The sequence below is a fragment of the Aphis gossypii genome, chromosome 2 (genome assembly GCF_020184175.1).
Source record: "Aphis gossypii isolate Hap1 chromosome 2, ASM2018417v2, whole genome shotgun sequence".
Classification (NCBI taxonomy): Eukaryota; Metazoa; Arthropoda; class Insecta; order Hemiptera; family Aphididae; genus Aphis; species Aphis gossypii.
This window is the reverse complement of record NC_065531.1, coordinates 86824539-86852129: the sequence shown is the minus strand read 5'-3', so window position 1 is coordinate 86852129 and position 27591 is coordinate 86824539. Positions and strand designations below refer to the sequence as shown.

At 25.8% G+C, this 27591-nt stretch overlaps 2 protein-coding genes and 1 long non-coding RNA gene across 6 annotated transcripts; 2 read left to right on the top strand and 1 right to left on the bottom strand.

The window, feature by feature from the left end:
- On the top strand, window positions 1–13291 carry LOC114120001 (protein draper-like). Of its 2 annotated transcripts, none has more exons than XM_050200429.1 (14): window positions 1–965; window positions 1421–1550; window positions 3264–3438; window positions 3536–3616; window positions 3732–3860; window positions 3989–4117; window positions 4240–4308; window positions 4664–4792; window positions 4890–5018; window positions 5980–6156; window positions 10879–10992; window positions 11557–11718; window positions 12344–12589; window positions 13027–13291. In XM_050200429.1, the coding sequence occupies exons 1-14, from the start codon at window positions 616–618 to the stop codon at window positions 13128–13130; spliced, it is 2124 nt and encodes a 707-aa protein (XP_050056386.1). In that variant the 5' UTR covers window positions 1–615; the 3' UTR covers window positions 13131–13291. The 2 variants fall into 2 exon arrangements, with proteins under 2 accessions (XP_050056386.1, XP_027837563.2); XM_027981762.2 differs by having other exon boundaries at window positions 3–965; window positions 4240–4332.
- On the bottom strand, window positions 13135–26640 carry LOC114119352 (aminopeptidase N-like). Of its 3 annotated transcripts, none has more exons than XM_027980876.2 (15): window positions 26507–26640; window positions 25689–25899; window positions 22305–22601; window positions 21877–22226; window positions 20962–21261; window positions 20698–20884; window positions 20474–20618; window positions 20328–20409; window positions 19561–19741; window positions 19263–19440; window positions 18249–18526; window positions 16554–16741; window positions 14751–14918; window positions 14555–14683; window positions 13135–14497 (listed from the first exon to the last, which is right to left on the bottom strand). In XM_027980876.2, the coding sequence occupies exons 1-15, from the start codon at window positions 26536–26538 to the stop codon at window positions 13594–13596; spliced, it is 3630 nt and encodes a 1209-aa protein (XP_027836677.1). In that variant the 5' UTR covers window positions 26539–26640; the 3' UTR covers window positions 13135–13593. The 3 variants fall into 3 exon arrangements, with proteins under 3 accessions (XP_027836677.1, XP_027836685.1, XP_027836692.1); XM_027980884.2 differs by having other exon boundaries at window positions 22305–22574; XM_027980891.2 differs by having other exon boundaries at window positions 22305–22571.
- Window positions 25837–26861, top strand: LOC126549933 (uncharacterized). The gene is made up of 3 exons (XR_007603905.1): window positions 25837–25922; window positions 26371–26543; window positions 26636–26861. It is a non-coding gene; the product is annotated as an uncharacterized LOC126549933 (long non-coding RNA).
- Window positions 26862–27591: the final 730 nt, after the last annotated feature.

The following is a 27591-nucleotide window of genomic DNA, read 5'->3' as shown; positions in this document are numbered from 1 at the left end:
AAGACCCATACACGTGACTAGAAAACCTGGTGTCTTGGTTTGCATCATTATAAAATTGTTCACAGAATTGGATCGGATTGGGGCACGAAGACAATTAATTATTAACCATAATATACTAGTCCCATAATGTTATATTTGTATTATGAGCTCGTGATACTATCAAACTCATTATACCGAGTGCGCGAAGATCGTTATGTCAATCATTACGAGTTTGTGATAAAATGGAAAAATAACAACGTAAAATGATCGATTGGGCGGGATGATGCCATTTATCGTCTTGGTCGATAATTATTTACGCCGTGTCCACGTGATCGACTGTCGCATACCTACGGCACTATATCATCCACATTATCAATAACCACCACTGCTGTCCAGCACTTTTCGACTGGCCGTCGGAAAACTCGCATCGTTTAACCGCGGTGCACTTATGTTGAGCCTTCCGTTGTGTTTGCTCAAGTTTCTACGATACCGTCACAGTGCGTACACTCGGTTTGTGGTGAGTGATTTAATTCATCATCAATCAACACCATCGCTGACGCCGATGAATCAAGTTTCTGGTAGTTGTATTTGTAGTAGGTATTTGCCGCTATACTTATTGCCATAACGGTCAACAACATGGACGTCCGGTTCGTTCTTGTGACCGCGGTCGCGTTATTCGGGTTGTGCGTCCACTGTCCTGTATCTTCCACCACCAGCATCTCCAACGCAAGACCCAACGTCAACGGTTTAATAGAATTTATCACCAACAACTCGGAATATAGCTCCAACAAAACTATGGATCTCTTCATTAAAAATGCTATGGATATCATTAACAATAACTTGACAGATATCGTTATTGATAACTCTACACAATTTATCGTAGGAAACTTCACGAAATTCAGAATTAACAATTCTACACAAATAATCTTCGATAACTCAAACAGCTCTAAACTTACCGGACGGAATATTTGCACGTATATCAAAAAGTGAGTGATATTCAAAAACCCAATTTCATCGAAATTAATTAAAATTGCTAAAGTTATAAATACATAAAAACAATAACGAAACATCTTTACAATTAGTGAAATATTATTATTAGTATAATTTAAATCTTGTCCTATATCGTTTACAAAACCTCTGTTTTCCGTTATATCAACTTTATGTATAGAATAATAATCTTATTAAAGTAGTCATTATTGCATCTCCTAGTACATTTTCTAATTTATTATTCAGAATTTATTGAAAATTGAGCATAAAAAATATTATTAAATATTTTTAGTATTTATTTGATTTGAAATGTTAAAATTTAAATAATGTTCGTTGATTTAAAATGTGGACATAATTTGTTTTACATGTTTGACAATTCCAACATTATATTTGTAAAATGTTTATCTATTTTAAAAATTGAAAGACAAAATAATTTAAAATTTATAATTTTTAGTTACGTTTCAAAACGAACAGTCACGAAATATAAAATCCATTCGACCCAAACTTCATATTTTTGTTTAAAAAATTGGAATTTTGTATGTTATTTTGTGTCTGAAACTATAGATCCGATTCAAACCGAAACCGTAAGTCCTGATTTATATTGTTATTTGTTAAAATTAATTTATGTCTTATAAGATTTAAATGTATTAAATTAAATAGTACTTAGTAGTATAGTTACTATGGGAATAAATAATAATTTATTGATGTACTACAGCTATATGATTTTTGTAATTATTAGTTATACATTTATAAGCTATAAATACTTTTTTAATCCTAAAGTTATCTCTGTAATAAGTAATATCGTACTCGTTATATTATATATTGACAATATTTAATCATTTTACAGTTAAAAAAATAATGAATATTCCTAAATTAAAAGTTAATATGTTATGCGATGATATTATTTGGTTGTATAGTGATTTGAAGTTTTAATAACCTGATACATTATAAATGGTCAACAAATTATTTGCATGAATTATACACTGTATTAAAAATTATGAACATTTTATTTCAAACACATCGTTTAAAAATTGTGTCGCTGCTTCTATGTTATACTATCTAAAATAATTTACAAATCTACTATAATATTTTAAATATAATAGATTTAATAGATTTTAATATTTTGATTTATTAATTAGTTTTATTAAGAAAATTGTTTAACGAGTTAAATTATTATACAAAATATATTGTTTTATTTTTTTTATAAACTTATTCATCAATGATGGGCAATTAATTTTTTGAATTTTAAAATAATATAGAACATTTTTTAAATTAAGTTTAAAGTCAAAAATTATATACATATATATACTTAATATTTTAAATCTAATTTTATATAGAAAAACAAAAATAAATCAACAAAAATAGAATATACAAAAGAAATGCACAGAAATACTTAATAATAATAGAAAGGAAGGTATAAATTATTGTTAAACCCTTAAAAAAATTGAAATAATTTATTGTTATTATTGAAAAAATTTAAATTTATTTTTATGAGTTTGATAGTATTTTTTATAATTTAAAAAAATTTGTATTTGTATACATTATATTGATCTATATCTGAATTAAAAAATAATACATTGAATAAACACTACTTCAAATCTACTATTATTCAGTATTTTTAATGCATATATTATGGTGTAAATAAATAATAAAATGAATAAATAATATTGTTTGAGCTATGTATTTGTGCTTCAAAATTGATATGTTAGTATAAGAATTAATTTAAAACGTATTAGCGTATTGTCATTGTCTTGAATTACATTTAACACTTTTAGTTTATTATATTTTGTATTAAAAAAACTAATAAGTAAGTAAGTGATTTTAACTACCTATATAATTAATGTAGGTACTTTAAATCTTTAAATTAAAATTAAATATTATGTAATAATGTATTTGCTTTGGACGTAACTAAAAAAAAAAAATCATTGGTACGACAAAACAAAGTATAACAATACAATTATTACTAAGAAGTTGATTAATATAGTTGATGTATAAAAATAAATAACTAGTGAAAGTGTAAGTGTTTAGTATTATTATAAATTAATATTTTCTAATATAGGTTTGAGTAATTTTAATTAAATCTTTTGTGGTTTTTTGAATTATTCTGAAAAATTTACTGTAAGATTTGAAAAAATAATTATATGTATTTTATTTCTTATCGATTGATATAAAAGTATTTCCATCACCCCGAATAAGTGGTAAAATGCTATATTATATAATATGTATATTATTGCAAATAATAGAGAGATGTTTTATGAAGCTATAAATCATTATGATCTAATAAATCTATTGTTTAGTTAGAAAACAATTATGTAATCATCAATACATGCTGTAAAGGTTACGAAAAAAACCAAAATGGGACAAATTGCCGTCCTGTCTGTAAAGATCATTGTGTATGGGGAAAATGTATTTCACCGAATATGTGCAGCTGTGACAAGTATTACGATGGACCATCTTGCCGCAGACGTATAGGTACCTAAACTGATTTTATGACAGTTAAAAATTTTAATCAATTAAAAAAAAAAACATATGTACTCGTTAATACGTAATTCAATTTTATATACTTAAGGTTGTCCATTGGGAAAATACGGATTTGATTGCACGCAAACTTGCCAATGTCAAAATAATGCTACATGCAATTATTTAAATGGTAGGTGTACAATTTTATTGTAATTCGATACAATCAATATGATTATAATATAATTTTTCAGAATTATAGAATTTAAAAATTGTATTAAAATAATTCATAAAATAATGTTTCATAGGTAATTGCTCTTGTCAACGAGGATATTGGGGAAAATATTGTGAAAATGTATGTCCATCTGGACATTATGGTTATGAATGCCAACATGCATGTAGATGTCAAGCTGGTGCAAAATGTGATCCAGTAAACGGTATAATATTTTATTATTTTGTAGTATTTATAAACATAAATGTACATATATTTTCAAATATATTTGTTTTCAATAAAAATGTTATTAAATAGTATTATTAGAGGCACTCATATTAAGATATTTTTTAGGTGTTTGTTATTGTTTACCGGGATACACAGGAATTAATTGTGAAGTACAATGTCCACCAGGATTTTATGGTTATAAATGCCAAAATGAATGCAAATATCAAAATGGTACAAAATGCGATATAGTTAATGGTAAAACATCTTATAATTGGAATCTAATAATGATAAATTATATTTTATATTTAATATATTATTTTTAACTAAACTAAGCCTTACTAAATAATAATTTATTAAACTATATTAATACTTTGCAGGTGACTGTACTTGTCTAACAGAATATAAAGAACACGATGTTGAATCAAATAAATGCAATTGCCTAAATGGTACATTATGCAATTCAGAAAATGGTATAAGTAATTTAAATTATAATTCAAAATTAATAGTTTAAAAAATAATTTCATAATTTTAAACTTTAAAATAACGAATATTTTATTATTTTATATAAATAACTTTCTTTCATAAATAAATTAATCAGAATGATCACTTTGTGAGTTCTTTTATAATACAATTTAATATATCTTAACTTTTATTTTCATCAATTACATATATAGGTATATTTATATATTTATATATGGATGCTAGTAGATATAAACTACTATTGAAAAAATGATTTATACCTAATAGTTTTTGACAATATTGTTAATAAAAATATAATTATCACACTGAGATATTTTCCAGAATCTTGTTCTTGCCAACCAGGACATTTAGGAAATAATTGCAAGCATACTTGTCCCCAGGGTTATTATGGAAAAGATTGCCAAAATCTATGTAAATGTCAAAACGGCGCCAAATGTGATGCAGTAAATGGTACAATCAATCGTTAAAAATATTAAATATGTATTCTATTTTACAGATAAATACCAAGTTAAATTATAGCCCATATTATAATAAAGTTATTTTCCAGGTGATTGTCATTGTACTCCAGGATATACTGGAAAATATTGCTCGTCGATTTGTCCATCAGGATTTTATGGCTATAAATGTCAAAACGAATGCAAATGTCAAAACGGTGCCCTATGTGATCCGATTATTGGTACGATGTATTATATTAAAGTTTCAATAATCATAAAATATAACGATTTAATAACAGCGCGAAATTCAAAATTATTTTAACTGATCTTAACGAATATTATCATTAAGATATACATTTATGGGTAGGTAACTCGAATTTATACGTAAATGTCTGTGGATAAAAGTATCAAAGACAATTAGTTAATACGAAATTAAATTTTGTCCGATCATTTGATTCACCATAATACTATTATTTACATTTACGCGACCTACTATTATTTGTTTATTTTTAAAGGATATATTGTACATGTTCATTGGGTCTATCGGGAGAGAACTGTCTTATTGGAAATAAATTTAGAATCGACGGGGAAAATAATAAAACGGTGTGCACTTGTAATTGGCACAAATATGATTAATACAAACCATTATCGGCACATGCAAATATAAACGACCTATCAACGGTTGTAGTGATATATTATGCATTAATGCAGAACGTATAATTTGTGTTTCCATGATGTGACAGGTCGGATACTATGGTGCTTGTCCGCATGGGGTATATTGAATAAAATTGGCGTAGGTACTATTAAAATATATTCTTGGAATATTATTATTCCTGAGTGACGAAATGAAATTCGAGTAATGAGACGTAACGTTTAGAACGGAATAATTTATGTTTAAATGTGTTTTGGTTATGAGACAGAAAAAACATTAACATTTGAGTGATTGTTAATAAATCATATTCTATGATCACATAATTGGAAACTAGATGGATAGGTATGTACCTACAATTTTTTTTAAATCTTACTAAATAGAGGATACAAAAGTTAATGACATAAGAATGTGGTCTTAGATGGTTGGGATGATATTTTATAATAAATACTATTTAGAATATAGATTAAAATAATCCAAAATTCAAAACTAATCACTATAGTACGAAGTTTTTCATTTATTGATAACCATATTTATAATGTTGTGTAAAATAGGAGCTTGTGCCTGTAAACTCGGTTTATTCGGAAACGAATGTGAGAAAACGTGTCCACCCGGTACTTATGGTTTAAACTGCAATTCAACTTGTAAATGTCACAACGAATCAAGATGTCGGGAATCTGATGGAATTTGTTTGTGTAATCCCGGATTTTACGGGCCTACGTGTTCGGAAGGTTTGCTAAACATTATAATTTATTATTCTATAATATCAATATTAAGAACAACAATACGCACAAACAAATTTTTTATTGAATTTATCACCAAGATCATATCTTATCATATCTTCTTATGAATTTACAATGTACTTAAAAATGTGTTCTGAAGATAATTATATGATAATATCATAATAGTTATAGAATTGCTGCAGATAAAACAATTTTTTTTATAAATACTTACGCTATCTAGACAAAACAAAGTTGTTGACTTTAATGCTAAAAGTATTTTTTTCTAGACTAAGACCAATAGATAGCGTACTCACTTAAGTAAAATAAACATATTTTATTTAATATAAATAATATTAATATATTTACATATTAAATATGTAAACTACAAAAATACATTCCTCCCATCTATCATAATATATTAATATTATATGCATATCTACTTATTGAAATAATCATTTGTATTTTCGTTATTTAATTTTGCTATTATTATATTAACAGTATGGTATAATATAATGTTGAATACGATTTTTTTAAAGAAAAACATAGTTATAATATTGATAAGTGGATTGAGAAATTTTAAAAATTATAGAGTTTTAGGAAAATTGGTACAAATTCAATTACACTGATGGTTGACAGTGAATACAACGAAATAATCGATTTTATTGGAAACTATAAGACATTAATGTGAAATAGTCAAATAGGTAGTTTATACTATATACCGCATACATTACATACATGATGATTTTTTTCTAATTTAATTGTATTTAGTATAATATTCTTAATGAATTTGATAATCTATATACAGCGATATATTCAAATATTAATAACTATGCAAGTTTACTAGGTACATGAATACATTTTTTTAAATTAATTCATGTATCTATTTAAAAATTCCAATTTTAAATTAATCTTTATACTTAGTATCAGTAATTTATTATAGACAATTAAAATTGAAATATTTTTTTAGAACATTGATAAACTATATGAATATTCTTGAGTCTTAATTTATTACCTAATATTTCATATTTTTAAGTCAATTAAATTTGTTTATTAATATATAATATTCCTTAGTCTTACCAACTAACGTTATAGTTAAATTATTGATGATGATCTATAGATCAGGTAACTAAAATATGAATCGTGTACGATGTTCTTATAACATTATTATGAAATCATTGAGTTAGTATAAAATTAATTGAGATATCATATTTATTTTATTATCACATTAATAATTTAATTGTTAAAAATCATGTTCATATTATTTTGATATAGGTAGTAATAAAAATGACTAATAAGTAATAATATATACTGTCACGTGAGAATAAAATACCTGTACAATTTAGCATAAGTACAAATTAATAATTAGTTACAAATTTTGCTAAATAATTAAATAATACTTGAGCCTTTAATACTTTTAAACACTTTTAATGAATTACTTATGATCAGAGACTTAGATTATTTCTTAAGATTTAATATTTTGATATTACCTTTTAAAATATACATAACTAATTAATAATTTAAATAGGTAATATTAACTACAAAATAATATACTTTTCAAATGATAATTGTATTATATATTACTATACTTTATTTTATTTTAAAAGATTAACAAGAAAGATATAATTACTTTTTAATTATATGCATTGTATGTTTGAAAGTTAAAAAAAAATAATTATTTTATTCAAATTTATATAAGCTATTTGTATGTGTATTAATAAAATAATATATGATTATGACATATTAAATTAGATTTGAATTGGTTGCATATTTCTCGTTCATATTATATTTAGGTGCATACACACTTTTTACTACTATAAACCATTAGAATTAAAATTATAAACGTATGGTTTTATTTTTTTGTTTGAAATCATACATTAAATTTCTAAAGTAATATTGTTGTAACTTGACATATGTCAAAAACGAGCTTACTGCGTTTTTCTCAAGTTACACAAAAAGAAAGTTTACCAGAAAAGAAAATCAGAGTAAAAATACAGTTCAACTTTGATAATGAATTTGGTTGACATGTCATCTTGATTTTCAATTTAAACTTTTTTTCTAATGTAGAATATTGTAATTATTATTTTGCACTTTTGTCATAATTTTTACCACTTATTTTAAACATATAGTCGCAGCTACAGAAATTACTATAATAGTGAGTACAGAGTCTAAATATTTTGTGCATCAATCAAATGCAATTTTATGTCGGTGAATTAATATTGTTTTAAGGTTTTTAGTTTTTATTGTAGAAATAACCAATTCTATTTGTGATAAACTAACGGTATGACATTTTCATTTACATACAACCATTATTATATGAATGAATTATCGCCAAGGATTATAGTTGATTCGACATCAAAGGCATGTAACAATTTTTAATGGGAAACGTTATAAAAGTGAAGTGTGGGGAAAAAAATCTTAATTGGTGCTTACGTCATAGATAATGAAAAGAATTTTAGTCATAAATCATGCGAGTGGGCTTTACATATTTTCATCGCACTCGGCAAAAATAAAAACTACCTACACAACTCTTTTTTGCATTATAATAATACAACATATTAGGATATCGTGTTCGATAGCTCCTCGCCATCAAAACAGTTATATTTTCTTCATAATTTTCATAACTTAAATTATTAATATTTTCTAGGAAAAAAGTATTATCGATCAGAGGTAAACAATAAAATATTTAAACCCCACCAGCTCTCAATTAAGCGTTGGTTGTACACATACGAATAGTGGTGAATTGGGATTTAACAGAAATAATATGATAAATGCATATTATATATTTTTATTATTTAATAAACTTGCATTAGGAAACAAAAATATCAACCCGATATCAAGGTATTCATATACAGTAATATAAGGAAAATTACGGTTAACCATTTATATCAGTGTCTGGTTAACGGTTGTCACTGTTTCAAGGGGTGACCGGAACTTTGTGTAACACAATAATAACAATTCCGGCTACACCGAATACGTGCCCAATTTGTTTCCCGACTTTGTGACATCGACCCAGCAAAACGCACATAAACCTGTCGAAATTCGGTAGCAATTGCAATATTTTTTGATTTTTTTACCACTAATAATTTACAACAAAATATTAGTACGATTTCTAATTTTCAATATCACGACAAACTTTTCGCATTCGTTGTTTTTCGTTTTTTTCTCTTTTACGTTGAAGATTTACTTCATGCTTATTTCGATCGATAGTTGGCATTAACTGCATGTAATTGCGTAATTATATAGAAAACTACTTACAGCTATAGTGTTGTGCAATAAAAAAGAATAGTAGGATGCATTTTAATAAAATATTTAATTATTATTTGAAGACAAAATTAAAACTGTATGTTATGTTTTAGTAGTAATTTTTATAATTAACTTCTTTAATCGAGTTAATTTAAAAATTGTTCACTTTATAACTAATTATTCTATTTAACGTTTACATAACTAAATCTTAACTAACTTAAACATTTTTCTTAGCCACTTTTATTTTAATTTTAAAATACTGGCATGGCTGATTTTCCATTTTTATTTTATTTTATTATTATTTTTTTATTTATTTATTTTTTTTTTTACCAAGGATTCTAATCGTATGGGTATTGTTACCGAATTCCGAGTATTTCTAGTTTACGGTGAATAATAAATAATAATACTATTATGATATAAAACATTAAACTCGGCATTTTATAAAAAATTAAAAAGTCATCTTTCCTACACAACATGAGAGAGAAAACTGTAAAATGTAATTGTACGTGCATTTACGTAGATTTCTTGGTTTCTCAGGCGTAACTTTTTATTTAATATATTTTAAGCTGAGTCAAAATGAATGAACTATAAAAATGTATATTTTAAAACATGTAACCTCGAATCAGATATTTGTTATTGTAGTTAAGAAATAATAATTAATAGTTGTACAGTAATCATCTGTTTTTTTAATAAGTGAACATTTTAATGGTTACATAATATTAATTATTTTATAGAGTTTTTGGTTTAATTAATTTTACCATATTATTTTTATTTTATTATACGATAATAAATATTGAACATAAAATAAAAACATTTATAAATCACAATAAATATTGTTATTGAATAGCCGCTTACCGATGTAGTCTTAATTATAATTTTCGTTGTAATACAAAATAAAAATAAAGAACTTAGATTATTGCGACTAGATAGTTTATAGTTTATTAGTATGGTTAAGTATAAGTTATCCAGAGTTCATATTCCGTAAAAATAACCATTTTCATTATGTCTAAAACTCTTAGGAATTATTTGTGATTAATCTATTCATTCAAACATGATAATTTTAAAAGCGTATAAGTAAACTGTATTATAAAGTTTCCAAGAAAATAATTTAATATTGAAACATTTTATGGGTTATAAGTGTGAAAATTGATTTAATATTATAATACTTGTGCTTTTTATGAGATGGAAGAAATACTTGTGAACTGATATTATAGAAGGGCATGATTTATATTAAGTAAAGGTTGCTCGTTACGATACATTGCTATAAAAATGCCTAAGTTTCGACCAAAAATAAAATATGTTCTTCTTAAATCACGTGTTGTATGTGCACCATAAAAGCGTTTTTTCTTAATATTTTTATTGTAAAACCATAAGTTTCTTTTGCTCTATTAGAACAGTTAATCTTGTGCATACTATTGTATTACTGAGTATAATTATTATTTCTATGATTTTGAGTTTAATTCATTGATTTATTTATTTCCATTGTAGCTTGTCCCAAAAATTATTACGGAGATATGTGTTTGCGTATGTGTATGTGCAATTCGACCATGGAAATTTGTAATCATATTAAAGGATGTGTAGCATGCAACAGCAGTGTTTCAAGTAAATATGAAAATTTACATATATTTATATCTGTATAAAAGAATACAATGAAAAATTGATACCATAGTCTTAGATGAATTGTATTTTATATTATATCTATCATAAATATTATATCACAAAAATTCGTAAAAATAATTTACTTTAAAAAAAAAGTTGTATATCATCTGTGGTATTCAAATTATTTTCAATTAGTTGATATAGGTATTATTATCTTTTTAATAATTTAATAATCAATGCTAAGAAGTCAATAAACACTATTAATGTATAGTTAAATTAAATAATAATGAAACTGTGTAGAAACATTCAGCTATTAAAATAATTGTTGAAAGATATTTTTATGTGTATCTATATGACTATATTATATTATACGTATATTTTAATACGTCATATTTGATAATTAATATTTTATTAAATACGTGTTTGAAGCAGATGTAGGTACATAATAATTGACCTACAATAAAAATAAATCAGTTATTATTTCTATGGATAAATATGTTCTTAAAAATATATTCATGCATTGAATATAAAATTACAAATTATATTATATTCATTTTAAATTATTAGATGACAGTGAATGCACCAATGCCCTTCAGTTAGAGCCAACAGACAATGAAGCGGTCTGGATTTTCGACATTTTGGTTATTTTGATCTTCTTGATAGTTTCAACAATATGTTTGGCGATAATGATGTGCTGCTATTATTGCTGTAACCAACTTAAAATTCAAAGTACGTTTGGAATTTATAACAATAACTGTTTATGTGTTTGTCGGTACAAAAGGACTTATAATCGAAAATCTAAATACAATAATAGAATAATGTCAGAAATGTTTGTTAATATAGTTATTATAACTAACTCATCATCGCGATAATGTTATTATATAAAAGCTGATAAAACTGACCAACATGTCATCGAATATACTTGTATCGCTTATGAACACAACTTATTACAATTATGCATAAGCTTGTAGTATTAACAAATTTAAAATTATAGTCTTATGAACCATAGGAGAGATTCTCATACTATGATAATATGCTCGTACTAACGGTGGTATTGGAAAAAAATTACAATCATAATGGTTTTTCTATATAAATTTTTAAACATATTATGCGGTTGAATATATTATATTTTTATAAATAACAAATAAAGCCTATTTAATAGTTGGATTAAAAATGACTATAGTATATTTTTACTGATTTATTAAATTAAACAATTTTGGTGTAAAGTGTTTATGGTACGCAACTAATACTAATTAATACAGGTTTTGTAATATTCGTTCAAAAAATTGAGAATATTCTATCTACAAATATAATCTATATCATAAACATTTGTTTTTTGTATAATGTAATACAGGGTACGTGAACAATTTTGAACTTCGGATGTCTCCTGACATACAATCAAACCCTAACATTGAAGTGATATGTACTGCCAGCAATTGTGGTATGAACGTTGGAAATAATATGTTCGATTCGAGATTGCCGATGACTAGCTATACGAATGAAACTTTTTACAACAATTGTGCGCGTGACCACAATTTTGATGATGATACTGGTGAAAACTTGTACTTGGAAATTGACGAAAGTACTTTTAAACGTGCAGGTATATAAATTATGTATAATAAATGAATACATGCCGACAAATATTTACTTTCCAAAGTAGTTAATCATTGTGTTTATTAAGGATCTGTTAATTTATTTAAGAGCTAATATTTAATGTTGAGAACGGAACTTGAAAAAAAAATGCAATTCAAACACTACCTATACTTTTGAGTACAAAATAATAATATTATGTTGTTTATTTTAACGGATTAAACTAAAGAAGGGATGTTGGCCGGGTAATAAGAGAAAAGACTAATAAATGATTTTCACAGCATTCGTTACAGTGATTTTTTTTTCATATAAACTTAGTTACCTTTATATTATACGGAGTATATAAATATTTGGAAAGTAATTAATATCACACTGAAAATTTACTGGTGTAACTTAACCTTGAGATTAAAAATATTACATTGTTGGTTTCACCATGTTTTCTTACAGACGATTTGTACGATCATCTAGATTTCTTACGTCCAACGGTATCGTGGAAGCCACATTATCAAAGTGCATTCCTAGGTAGTTCGAAAAAAGAAGAGACGACATAATGTATTTTTTTTATTTTATATAATAACATTTTGTTTTATTATTAAAATTTATATTTATATTATTATTATTATTATTATTATTATTATGATAGACACCATAAGATTGTTTTATAAATTATTAATATACAAAGCAATAAAGACGTTAACATTATAAAAAATAATACATTTTTCGTAGATTTAATAAAATATTATTACGGAAAATTGTTATTAGTACGGCTAATGGTTATATATATATAGATTTTATTATAATATATTTCCTATGACATAATTCAAAACGATTGTATTTATTTTGAAAAAATGTCAAGCGTGAATTGTGGAACGACGGAAATTATTGAATAATGACAGTAACATCATTATTGAATAATTTCCGTTTGTAATCTTTCTGGAAACAATTCACTACGTGTCAATGTGGGATTATATTTTTACATGTGACGATAATTAGTATTATTATAGTATTCATAATTCAGTTTGTATTGTTGTCGGGGATTTTATTCCTTTTATATTTTTTTTTCTTGGACGGTTCGGTTTTTTTCTCTTCTGTTGTCTCCTGTTTGGGGCCTTTGACTTCGTTCTCGGGTTCTGTACCGACAATCGGTTCGTGTTTTTCGTTTATATTCACGGGGTGAGTAAGTTGTTCGTCTTGAGTCGTCGCGGGCTTACTAGTTTCAGTCGTGGTCACAGCTGCGGGCTTATTAATTTCTTCGGCAGCTGATTTATTTTTTTCAACGATGGATTTCATTTCATCGGGGGCTATTTTATTTTCTTCAACGGTGGGTTTATTTTCTTCAGTGGCGGGTTTGGTTTGTTCAACTGCAGCCGGTGTACTTTCTGCGGCTGCCACAGTCACGGCAGGCGGTGCGTTTTCATCGGCGGAGACCACCACAGCGGGTTCAGGTTTTTCTTTCCCAAGACTTTTGGTCACCTTGACTACCACGGGTTGATCTGCTTCGGATGCATCCGTTTTAGGAGGAGTAATATTTTCTTGTTTGGATTCTTCGGTTTTTACACCGTCTACCGATGGTTTTTCTTCACCCGACTTTATATCGTTATTTTCATTTTTGCTATCTTTGGTCTTGGCTTTCAGTCTATCTTCAATCTTGTAAATTCTAAAATTGCTCTTGGCTGACTTCGGTGTTATCCAGCTGGATATCACAGTTTCATATTTTTCCTTCCAGACGATCTTTTGTCTGAGTATTTCTTCTTCAAAATGCAAAACTTCCAATAATGTTGGATTCCGATGTGAGGCAGTGTTACCGAAATATTTTTCATTAAAGCTCTGTAATATTTCGAAATCTGCTAAGCTATTTAAAGCTCGGATTCCTGCATGTAACATCGTACTCAATAACTCAACATTAGTTTCTTCATATCTAATTCATACATTACATAAATGATCACTTGTTTTTTAAATGCAACATTAAACTTACTCTTCATATAACGTTTCCCAGTTGTTTCTCAAGAAATTGAATGGGTATTGACCCGCCGTTGGATTATCTAAAATCGATTGCCAAATGTCGGTCAAATCGTCAAATTTCACTTCTCCTGCTGACAATATCCTGTAAAGTTTCATAATATAGAATTTATATATTATCTGTTGGTCGTTTAATTTTTATCTGAATGTACTTTTGTAAAAAATGTGAATTCCGAGAACATGAAAAGCTTTTGGCTATGGATTTTCTGTCTGCCGTCCACTTAGAACTTGCGTATTTAGTCAACATAAATCTATGATCGTACTTGGTGGCATATTGCATGGCAGTACAGTAAACGGATTTACGATCGTTTGGTGAGATACTGTAAAGGAAATTAACAAGTTAGTACTGTACCTTACACATGAATCATTTAGTAAATACAAAAGTTTCTTAAAGAAAATTAAGTTCGTAGTTAAAATATAATGAATATATATGTATGGTGTGTATATACGTGTATGTGTGAGTGTGCTCTGTATATATTATACTTTGGACGTTAAATTAACTTATAAATTACAACACATCCGAATGAACTTTCATTAATAATTCATATTTGAAATGATTTGCACTCGTTTTTCATAAAATTTTTGGTAGTTTATACAAATTTTATTGGTTATTACTATAATTGCCTAATTAGGTATTTAATAAACTCGAATAATTTTAAAGTTGATTTCAACTTATTTGAGAGCCTATTATATTTTTATGTAATTTTAGTTGCTACAGCTAGTAATAATATAATTTAAATATATATATGTACCTATAAAGATTAGGTTAGGTATACAATGAAAATTTATAGCTATTTGTTTGTGATAAAACAATTACATAAGCAATAATTATAATCTCCAGTACCTAGGTACATTTATATTAATTATGCTACTGGCAAATTAAAAAACATAATAGGTAGTCTGTATTATATGCGTATAATAATATAAAATTGGAATTTTAAATGTACCTTTAATTTAGTATTAATATTATGAATTAAATTTTGTTTTACTTCTATTTTTTGTGTCAATTAATTTCATCTGAAACGTTTTTCAAAAAAAAATAATATATTTATATAAGATTCTTTTTATTTATACGCTTATGTAGTGTAGACTTTTCGATTAATTTATTTACTTATTTGTATTATTTATTTGAAATTATTGTTAACTTTGAAAAAAATTTAATTTATGATATCAATTTTGTGCATTTCAAGTCATAATAATGTTCATCTCCCAAGGCACTTTTATAAAATTAAAAACGAAGCATTTTTTATTGTTTAACATACCTATAGTAAAACTGAATTTAAAAATATTAATAATAGTGTTTGTCAAATATTTGTAATTTCTTGTTTTTCGGTTGAAAATTATTAAAATAAAGCACTAAGACTAGAATAGTAAATACTGAATACACCAGCAGCGTTATTTGAAAATATTTTAATAAAATAAGATAACGGTTAATACCACTAAAATAATTTCAAGTAAAACAAAAGAAATTATTTAATTCTTATTTTTATTATTAATTTTAAAATAATACTTTTGTACCATTGTAAAAAATATCAGAAAATTTATTTCATTATTTCATGATTTATAAGTACTTTTATTTTTAATATTATTTTTATTATATAATATGCCATTTATTGGAATGTCATAATTTAGAAATAATATGAAAAAATCTATAGAAAAAAATGATTTATTATTCATACTTATTTTAGAGTCAATCATAAATAGGTAGTATTTAGCAGGCTTATAAATATCATAAATTGTCACGGACACATAGATTGTTGAATTTCTATGAAGTTATAGAGAAAACGAGACGCAAGAAGCACTCTGAAATTCATATACCAATTAATACCCGTTGATCGACAGCTATGTTTTAGGTTCTCGAGTATTATACATTTAAATAAAAAAAATAATTCCAAAAACTAAAAAAAAATAACGATGGTTAATTTTAATGATAATAATAATGAAAATGTAATTACGGATTTATTTCAGTTGTAGTCTGCTTCCAATTATTAAATTGTTCTCTAGCCCACAAGACACACTTTTTCAATTCAACACGTCCAGCAAAATATGATGTATCCATTTTACCTAATATTTTGTCCGGTGAATCAATTGTACTAGCTTGAAACATATCATATGCTTTCTCAACTACCGTTTCCATATAAACCTTCAGGTATAAATATTGTATTTAAATTAATATAAAAATTTAAAAATAAACTAAAATATTTTATATATCACTATAAGGGACTTAAGTCTAAAATACAAATGTATTTTATTTTTATTTACTGATTAGCATGTTAGATGCCTAGTATACATATCAAATTCTTGAAAATATTTTTTAACGTATGAATATGATTTATTAATTAATTAAAATAAAACTGAAGTATATTGGGTACTAAGAATGAATAAATAAATAAACGAAGGAATTCATATTTTCCAATGATATAATATAATATACTGAGTGATGACTGAAATTAACTGAGATTTTAATAATATTAAATTAATAAGCATTCAGTATAAATATTTAATTAAGTATTCACTTACTGATAACTTAAGTTAATATTTTTATTTTTCTAAATTGATTTAAACCATAGTTCTATTGAGTAAAATGCAAGTTATTATTAATAATATATGTTTTGCTCATTAACTATTGTTTATGATTTACAGAAGTATTTCAATATTATTAATAATTAATATGTAGTTAGATTAAAAAAAAAGTGTCTTCTACAAATAATCAGAAACCTCGTTATTAGGAATTGTATATCTCACAATCTTTAGAATAATTTGGTTAAGTTTGGTTAAGCTATTTGCTGTTATAAATGACATATTCTCTACTTTTCTGGAAATCAGTAATCGGATTTGACATGTTTAAAGACTATTCTAACTAGAGTAAGGAAATTTATGTATTAAAAAATCATCACAAATTCACGTATACATAAAAATATATACAATTAAATATGCAAAAAAAAATTTAAGATAAAAATAAACCTCTATTGTTTTTAGGACAAACGCAAAATTAAATATAATTGTTCACATTGATTCATGAAAATATTTACCGAAATATTCAATTTTTAATTGACTAAAACCTTGAGTATTTGATCACATCACAAACATTATGAAATGTTTTGTGCGCTTATTAAGTATACAATAAAGTTAAGCAGAAAAATATGCAAATACATAAAATGGATTAGTCTTAGACTGTTTTTTTTCTAGTTTTAATTAATTTATTGTAAAGCTAGAATAACATATTAATCTTTAAGATGAATAAATGATTCTAAGTGCATAATACTTCTAAAGAAGTATTAACTGAAATATTATAGGAGTATATTAGAAAAAAAATACATCGTTTACTATACACATAATTTTATTGAATGATGGTCATAGCTTAATTTCATAATATGTATTATTGAATTTAATTATTGATCTACAAATAATTAATGGCATTTATGCAAAATATTTGGATATAAATAACTCATTATTAAATAATTTTATTAAACATTTTAAATAAAAATAGATGAGTAAGAATGTCGACTATTTTTTATAATGGCTCTAGTATGTCTTGTTTGGTAGTTGTAAAATTGTAATTTACAGCAAATAGCCTATTAACCACCAAATTATTATGACATGTAGACATATTTTAATTGTTGTATGAATATAATATTATTAATACGTACCGAAAGAGCATCGTAATGTTTAGTGTTGTGTAACACTACCTCTATTTTATTAAATGCATTAAAAATTGCATTCCAGTACCCAGGATTTGGACCCGCTTTTTGAATAACCCTTTCTAGGAATCCTAAAGCATCGCTGAATCCGATAACATCGGCAAAGGCTCCTTCGATAATGTCACCGACCAACTGTGCTACAATGTATTCATCAAACGATTTACCATGGCTTATTTCGTAGGATATTCTATCTAAAAGAGCATCCTCGTATGCCACCCTGTAGTAACCTGAAATATGAACAATGAATTCAAGTATAAAATCGTTGAATATATGCAACTAAAGTGTGTTAATTATTGCGATTATTGTAACAGAGGTTTCTTTACGTATCAGCATCATTATGTTCCCACTGTTCCCAGTCACTTTTTATTGATTTTAAACTATCTTACTGGTATAAATTATATATTTTAATTATCGTTCAGTTGCTGCAATCGTCTCAAATTAATAATTAATCTTTGTTAGTTTATTTTTAACAAACAAATCAAATTTAATATTATATAACTGAGTTTCTCAACAAAATATACCAGTCTTTAATTTTTCTTTAGCGATGTACGTATACCTACTGTTAAAACATAAGAGTTTTGAGATGCATATTTCATTAAATTATGTTGGTATTTACTTATCCTAAACGTCCAACTTAATTAGTTAATCATCCCAATTATCGCCTATATTAACATAGTGTGTATGCTATGTAGGCAACATTTTTTTTTTTTGATCGTTATACTTTCTATGCTAGCAAAAAAAAAAAAAAATTGCTATAATGTAATAATTTAGCATTATGATACCTAGATTGCCCCTAGTATTAATTGATTAATATAATTAGTTTACCAAATCAATCTCATTTTTTTTCTAATCATGGTTTTAAAAACATAATAAATATAATGTGGCTTAATATTTTTCAGCGTAGCAGAGACAATAGAAGGTAACACGATATGTTTTTTTTTTCAAAACTATCACTGACCTAACCTGTTTGGTATTGGTTGGCCAATATCCATGTACCGTTCGATGCTGAAATATATCCTGGGACTCTGGTTTCTGGATTGTTTTCTAGCCATACTGTTGTGCTATATGCTGCGCCAGAAGTCAAAGTAATTGGTATTACCCAATCGTTGGTGGGTTTAGGTTCGTCATAACCAAACCGAAACTAGATAAATAAAAATAAAATAATAATAATATTATACTTTGATACATAAAACTACGATATTATATCATGCGCATTATTATAAAAAAAAAAAAAAAAAAAAAATCGAAGTCAATTTATTACTTGTTTTATAACTAAATCATCACCGTCAATTTGTAATTTTATCAACGGATAGTTTTTATTTTTCATCCACGTGTTCACAATTTGTAAGACAGCAGAGCTCTCAGGTAATTTGATGGATTTATTTCTGACATTATCGTCTAATAATGTCCAAAAACTTATTGTATCTTTATATTTGTAAATTCTAAAAATTATTTATATATACAATATATTATATAATTATACAATAATAAATTATCGGCTAAATGTGGTTTATTACGTATTATGTTTCAACGCATATACAAACAGTAAAGGTTAGCTGCCATACAAACGTTTTTAAGAAGCGTTAGGTACATTGATTCAATAATGAAAAATAAAATGAAATTCTAAAAGTACTAGATAATATTCTCCAAACCATCATTCATTCTAGGTACTTATAGTTTGGTACTATTACTGAATATGTTTAAAAATTCTATATTTTGTTATTAATTCAGTCGTGTATTATATTATTATCACTTAAATGATAGGTATTTAAAAAAATTATTTTTTAGTTTTTCTAAATTTATTTTAAAATATATTTAATAAATTTAGATTTATTATTTATATTAAAAGTAATTTTTGACTGTTTATAATATTATTGTGGTTCGTTCATTAATTTGTTAAATGCTTTAATTCATAGGGCGTTTTGAGATATTAAAATAATGAAATATGTTACAATAGTTACATTATGATGTTTTTAATATTATTATAATGATTTATGACTTGATTAAAATTAATTTTTTTAAACTTACTCTGTGTGTACAAATTCTCTTAGGGTTTGTTTAAAAATACTTTCGGTAAATGTGTGGTTCAACATTCGCAATATTGACGTACCTAAACATATATTTTTAATAGATGTGGTATTTTTAAAACATTCAACTATAGTCACATAATTTACCTTTTACAGAACTTATGTATTTATATATTTCTGTATGCTGTTCATAGTTAGCCAGTGGCTCTGAATTTGTCCAACTATCGTAAAACATAACTGGTTGAACCGTATCCAGTGAAAACCTTGTACCGAAATTCCAGTCAGGTTTGATCTTAACACGATAACAATATATTAAACATAATAAATTACCTATGTTAGTTGTATTTATTTTATAACTATTTGAGCCTTACGTGATCGATGTTTACTATTTTAAGAAAATTAACGATAGCTTCGTTCAACCATTTATCCTCATTACTTCCTCGATCAAGCCCTCGCAAAGGCATAAGCCATTGTCGAACGACATGAACGACCATTGACTCTACAGATTTCTGGTATTCGATAATCGATGATTTATTTATGGTACCTAAAATTGAATCTCTAAAAAAACATAACAATAGAGATTTATTTTATACATTTAATATAACCATAGTATGATTGATTTTAATTTAACAAACTTAATCATTATTAAGCCTGGACTTTCTGCTGTAGTCATGACTTCACTAGGGACAACAACTATATCAAGTTTGTTGGTTGGAAAATTGGTTGCCAAATAAGACATCATGAAATCCAACGTTTTTGGCACAACATCTGTGATCATTTCAATTGAATCAGTTGAATCGGGGCTCCATACTGTCAGTTCTAATGAACTGTCTGTTGGTATAGGATTAGACTTAAAGTTTGACATAAACAATCCTAAAGAGTCTGGTCTGATAAGTCCGGTTTTCTCAAAATGATCTACGAATAGATTGTCATTGCTGTAACATGATTCACCAAATTTTTTTTATCTACTTTTTTTTTTAATAATGCTGCTCTATTTTTTTTTTAGTGTTTACTGAATATTTGCTTACCCTTTTTAATTGAATAAAATATTAAAAATATACTATAGTCTATTAACTATTATAAACATAGTATTGACTAACTTTTATTCGAGTTTTTACCAGACATATATTATATTATAATGTAATATTTATATTATAGTATTATATCAGACCTATTAAAAATAATACTTAATACCTACTTAACATAGTACCATTTAGAACAATTAAAAATTCTCATCTAATTTCGAGTTAAAATGTACACCTGTTTTTTTATTTCCTAATAGATTCAATTGAATTATTATAACTGCCTATTTAAAAATGTATTTCCAAAAAAAAAAAAATTAAAATACATACATTATGTTGTAAAAACTATTGCTTTCGAGCTTCGTTTAGGATCTATAATAAATTTATGGTTAAAATTATATTACTACAGTTTGCACTATGCCAACAAACGTTGTTTAAATTATTCTATAAATGATACAATTTATTGAACAACATTTTTCAATTTTCGTTAAAAATAACTGTATATAATACGTATTTTATTGTACTTACTATGGTTCCGTCGCTCTAACTTTGGTGTTAAAAATAACTTTGGTGTCCTTGCTTCTGACCACGCTCATCTCAAAAATGGCTTTGTGCTTTGGATTATCCACGCACGGAATTAAATTTCTTGCCTTGCGAGGAGCTAACTTTGTTGCCACATACCATTGGTTCTTAATGGCTTCCTTTTTATCAAATACGACCTTGAAAAATCCTTCGTTGTGGTCATCATGACCGATGACGCCAGTGAAATTCACGAACAAACTGTAGTAATGTCCAGATTTCAGAATTTCACTTACGGTTACAGTCAGTGTTTCTTGTTTTTCGTCAACTTCAGTGTTAAGTTCATATTTAGATTCATCCTATACATCATTACAGTCAACCATAAAATAACTGTTATCAGACTCATTTATTATATTCGTAAATAGCGATGCACTTACATTTAGGACTTGCTCGGTCGGCGTATCCATACTTAGTCTACGCTTTAACATCGTGTCATCATTGATTTTTAAATGTCCTACGTGCAAGCTTATAACAGACGTATCAGTTTTTGGTCGAAAAATAACTTCCACTCTACCACTGTAATCGACATCATGTTTAGAAATCGTTCCATCTGCTTCATACAATTTTGGGTCCAAAAAAACCTTGTAACTCTCTGGCTCAACAGCCAAAAATGGTATTTGATTGTCCGCAACGCCCGATTCAGCCTTCTTTACGAACGAATCACGATATATGTACTAAATAATGACAATATTAACCCTATCAATGTACGTGTTTTGTTTTATGTACGCGGCATAGGACTTAACAACTTATTCTTACGTGTCTTGTTTTAAAATCAAGAACTGTTTTTTATATATTTTTTTTTATTTCTCAATTATGATCTTCCAAAATTTTCTGAGCGTAAACAACAAAATATATTATTCAAAAAACGTACAAATTAATAGATCTCTTAAATTTGTAATTATAAATATTTTTTTCTTATAAAAATTAAGCTCTGCAGTAGTTTGCTATTAAATTATTTTTAATATACTCGTATGAAATTAATAAAATAATATAAATTAAATATAATAATTATATATAATATAAATTTAATATTTTGTGTATTATAATTATTGTTATTATTATACTAAAATTACTAATATATTGGTTTCAAAAACTATTTATAATAATTGTAACTCATTTAAAAATTCATTCAATTATTACGTAAAATATAAACATTTTAAGTATTTATAATATAAAACAACAAATTAAAAATAATACACTTTTCCATCTAAAATCTAAATAGATGACCATGTTTACTTAGTCTGTAATTAATATTTAGATTATAAATAATCTATGTAGGTACTATGTATCAATAGATTATAAGTTATTACAATATTTTATATACAGAACAATTTATATACCTAATCTTGTTTTTATTTTAATTTTTTTTTTCTACAAATTTATAGTTTTATTGTGGATAGTTAAAATATAATTTAAATTATGAATAAAGTACAAAATTTAGTATTTACTTCTGAATAATAAATAACAAAAAAAAATAGGTTATTAAAACATCTATAGTACCTATAAGTGTATTAAAAGGGAATAATCAATAATTAGTAATTCATTAATACAACGTACTAAACCGGAACAATTAAAATTTCCAGTTAATTGTTAAATTGTAAAACGTCACTTATAATATTTACAAATAAAAATCAATTTAGTTTTAATAATATTGACATTATTATAAGTTATATATTTTTTTTATTTATTTAGAAAATTAGATATAACAGTGATGGTTTAACTAAGTCTTATAATGTGTTTATCTGTATTATGTAAATTTTGTTTCAATATTTAATTTAACTTTTTTCTAATTGAAAAATGTTTCAAATTTTCAGATGCATTAAGTAGGTCATAGATGTATATTGTATATGTTAAAAAATATATGTAGTAAAGGTATTAATTGTGAGGTAGTGAAAAAAAGAAGAAATTATTCAATTTAATATCACATAAAATACACTTATACATAAACAGTAAAATATGTACTACATTCCAGTATTGTATGAGTTTACTGAAAAAATATCAATAATTAATTAATACGATTATTTAAAACGATTTATTTATAAATTTGAATTTTCAGTAACACATCAAATTATATCATGCTATTTTTTATATTATATAGCTAATTTAACAGTTGTAAAAGCTTAGCTTTTATTGTAAAAAATAATTTTACATACTGTAATTTTAAAACTTTTTTTTATGCTCGTGTCATGATAAAAAGTACACATATGATTTATGACCATAAAGATAATGGTTTGATTATAATTTTATAAAATGTACAATAATATGATAATATACTCATATACGTAACACCATAAAACGTGTAGGTAGGTACCTATTATTTACCTACAAAATAATCGTTAAATGTCATTGATATATTTAAGCTGGACTGATTGGTAGGTTGGGGAAAGGATGTGAATTATTTTCTCCAAAAGCACAACAGTATAATATTTTTCTGTTTTACAAAAGTTTAATAATGTGATTAAAATGTCTATATTTCATTCATAGTGATTCCACTGTTAAAATTCAGATATTATAATTTTTATTATAAGTTATAATAACTATAATAATAACTTTCGTGAATAATTGTCAGGAAATTTTTTTGATAACTTTATTTGTACTATAGATAATGCTGGTTATAAATAATTACAAAATTAAATATTAATAACTGTAATAACTTTTTCCTAAACTAAAATAAGAAAAAAAGCACAGATAATATTATACATTATAATTAGTATGGTAATAACAATTTAATTTCGATAATATTTTTTTTCTCATGAATTAAATATGGATAAAATATTTTACGTTTTACGTATAGAAGACAGACCAAAAATATATAACTGATTCACCCTCTGCATTATAATATAATATTATAACTCATTGTATCCTAATTAATATCTATCAAACACAACTTTGAAATAATAATAGAAAAAATGATATATTTACGAGTATAATATTATTAACTATAACCGGCAGTGCCCGTATCTATCCATTAAATAAGTATATGCGGGACATCCACTCCCCTTCAAAAGATGAGAATAATAGAAATACAAGTAGCGCACAATGATTTTTTGTTTGTTTTCAACACATCGATTTATAAAATATTCTAGAGGTTCAACGGATTTCACATTAACTTGTAACAGTAATCGGTATCATTAAGCTATGTCGTAAAAATTATTATATAAATATTATACAAACAGTGGTAATAAAATGGGGAACGAATCGAAATATTCACTGTAATTTAATTTACCTACCTGATTATAGATAAATGGAGTTTAGTCTTAACTATTTTTCTCAAATAATAACCACCAACATCTTTCAAAAACATTCCATATTTAATGACTATGATTAATTATTATTAATTATTTAATATTATTGAAACGATTCATCAATATTTTCAAGTCAATTGCGTTTGGATGTATTTTTTGAATAAAAAATAAAATCATTTGATAAAACCAGTCTCACTCATAAATACATACAATTATTTTTTTTCATCAATACATAAATGGATTTTTTTTTAAGATAGCGTGAATACACTCATTTGAATGAATTAATATTGATAGGTATAAGCCATTTGACTAACCTATTTAAATTGATGTCAACTCTAAAATTCAACGAAATGTCTATCTATGACCATAATATTATGTACGTTTAATTATTGTAAACAGATGATCGTAGTCGTCAAACTGTCATATCGTAATAAAATAATAATATCACCAGGAGACAATTTATTTCAACGAGTGAAACCCGATGAAGTCGTATATTTCGATTTGTTTTCGTTTTACCTGTCTCAGTTGCCGTTCGGCTGTGTATCGTCCGATAAATGCTGAGAACGCAGTCAACAGGAATACGATGATGATCAACAACACGATCTTGGTCCGATTCAGGAACACTCCACCCTCGCGGTCGTATTCGATCTCGTTAAACGTAGTCACGCCATCCGGTATGTTATGGCCCCGGTGTCGGGCCTGTAGTGTGGACATCCTGAGCGTTTCGCTATTTCACCATCACCAAAAACAGTATATTTTAACACTATATTAAATTACGAAAATTATTTTTGTTTTTATAAAATATAATATAGTTAAGAAGATGCTACACCCGTAAGTATTTTATCTGTCTCGCAAACGTACTACATAGTAAATTTGCATTCAGTAGAACCCATTTTGTGTTTTTAGCTATAATATCAGTGTTAATTGATCTACTATCATAGTTGAAAGTAAGAACGTTATCAGTGATTAAGCGTTAAATCGTTCGATGTTTAAATATTTAAGCTAGATATGAGTATGTCAAATATTAAAAAATAGAAATGCTCATATTTAACTTAAAAATTAAAATATCATACACAATTTAACGTTTTATTACTGATATTTCTTTTACTTTTAATTTTCATAATGGGTCAATTCTCTATAGTATTAAAACTAAATAAGTTCTACTTAAATCCGATTTGCTATGATGTATGTTTTTAAGGTTACGGAGACGAGGGTATAGAGTTCTCTGAAAGATCGAAAAAATAATTTATATATTATATAAATTATTAAAATAAAAACAACTATAAAAAAGAAGACACACGATATTATAATATAGGCACGGGGGTCGTACTTACGCGTTGCTGGGATCGTGTCTGCGAGTCGCCATGTACGGTATGTATTGTTGTTGACGTTGCCTATTATTATTATTTTTTTTTCCCTTTTTTTCGTATAGGTATTATTATTGTTATTTTTTTTTTCAGCAGGTTTGATGACTAAACACCGGTGTGTGCTTTCGTGCGTGTGCGCGAAGAGGGGGGCAGCTTTTTGGGTTATCTGCACACACGACCGCCGCCGACCCTATATTGTGCGAAACACATTTGTTAAACACCGGCTGTATTTAAACAGTGCAATACCTGCCTATATAACTGTATAATATTATACGGAAAATATTATAATAGTAATACATTATATATTTTAGTCGTATACACATATCTATATTTTTTGCTTATACTTTTTAACAATTGGATTCGTAATTATTATTACTATTATAATTTTTATTATTATCACTCGCTAACTACTGACTCGCGGTCGACATTTTTCGTATTACCTTTACGCTCTACAGGATGCAACTTTACTACCATAATATATATTAATATTATTTTATTAAATAATTCCCCAACCATGCTCTCAACCCCAATTTTTTCTATCATTAGAATAATATGCATTTATACAAATTCAGAAAATCAGAATTTGTAAGTATGCTTAAAAAATCATTTTTTTAAAATATTTAAATTGTACCATTTAAGGAGTGTCTTGTTATAAAATGGTGATTCAAACTTATTTTTTTAAGCGAAAATCACTATTTTTACTATTAGATTCCTAACTGTGTTAATTCAATAATTTTTATGAAAATGTTGATGTATTTAAATCAACATTTTAGCAAGTACTTTCTAAGTTTTTTTTACATTATGTACAAATACTATTTATTATACTTTATTTATTTAGATAGTAATTATACTATATACTCATATAGTATAAATTATAAACTATTAATTAATATTTTATATAGGTACATATTATATTCTATGTAACAGTATTATTGAGCAAGAGGAACTATTATTTTTAGTACATACAATTCAATAACTCAAAAAGTGCTCGTTTGTTTTTTGATTTAAATGTATCGACATTTTATATCATTACTTACTCAAAAATGTCTAAA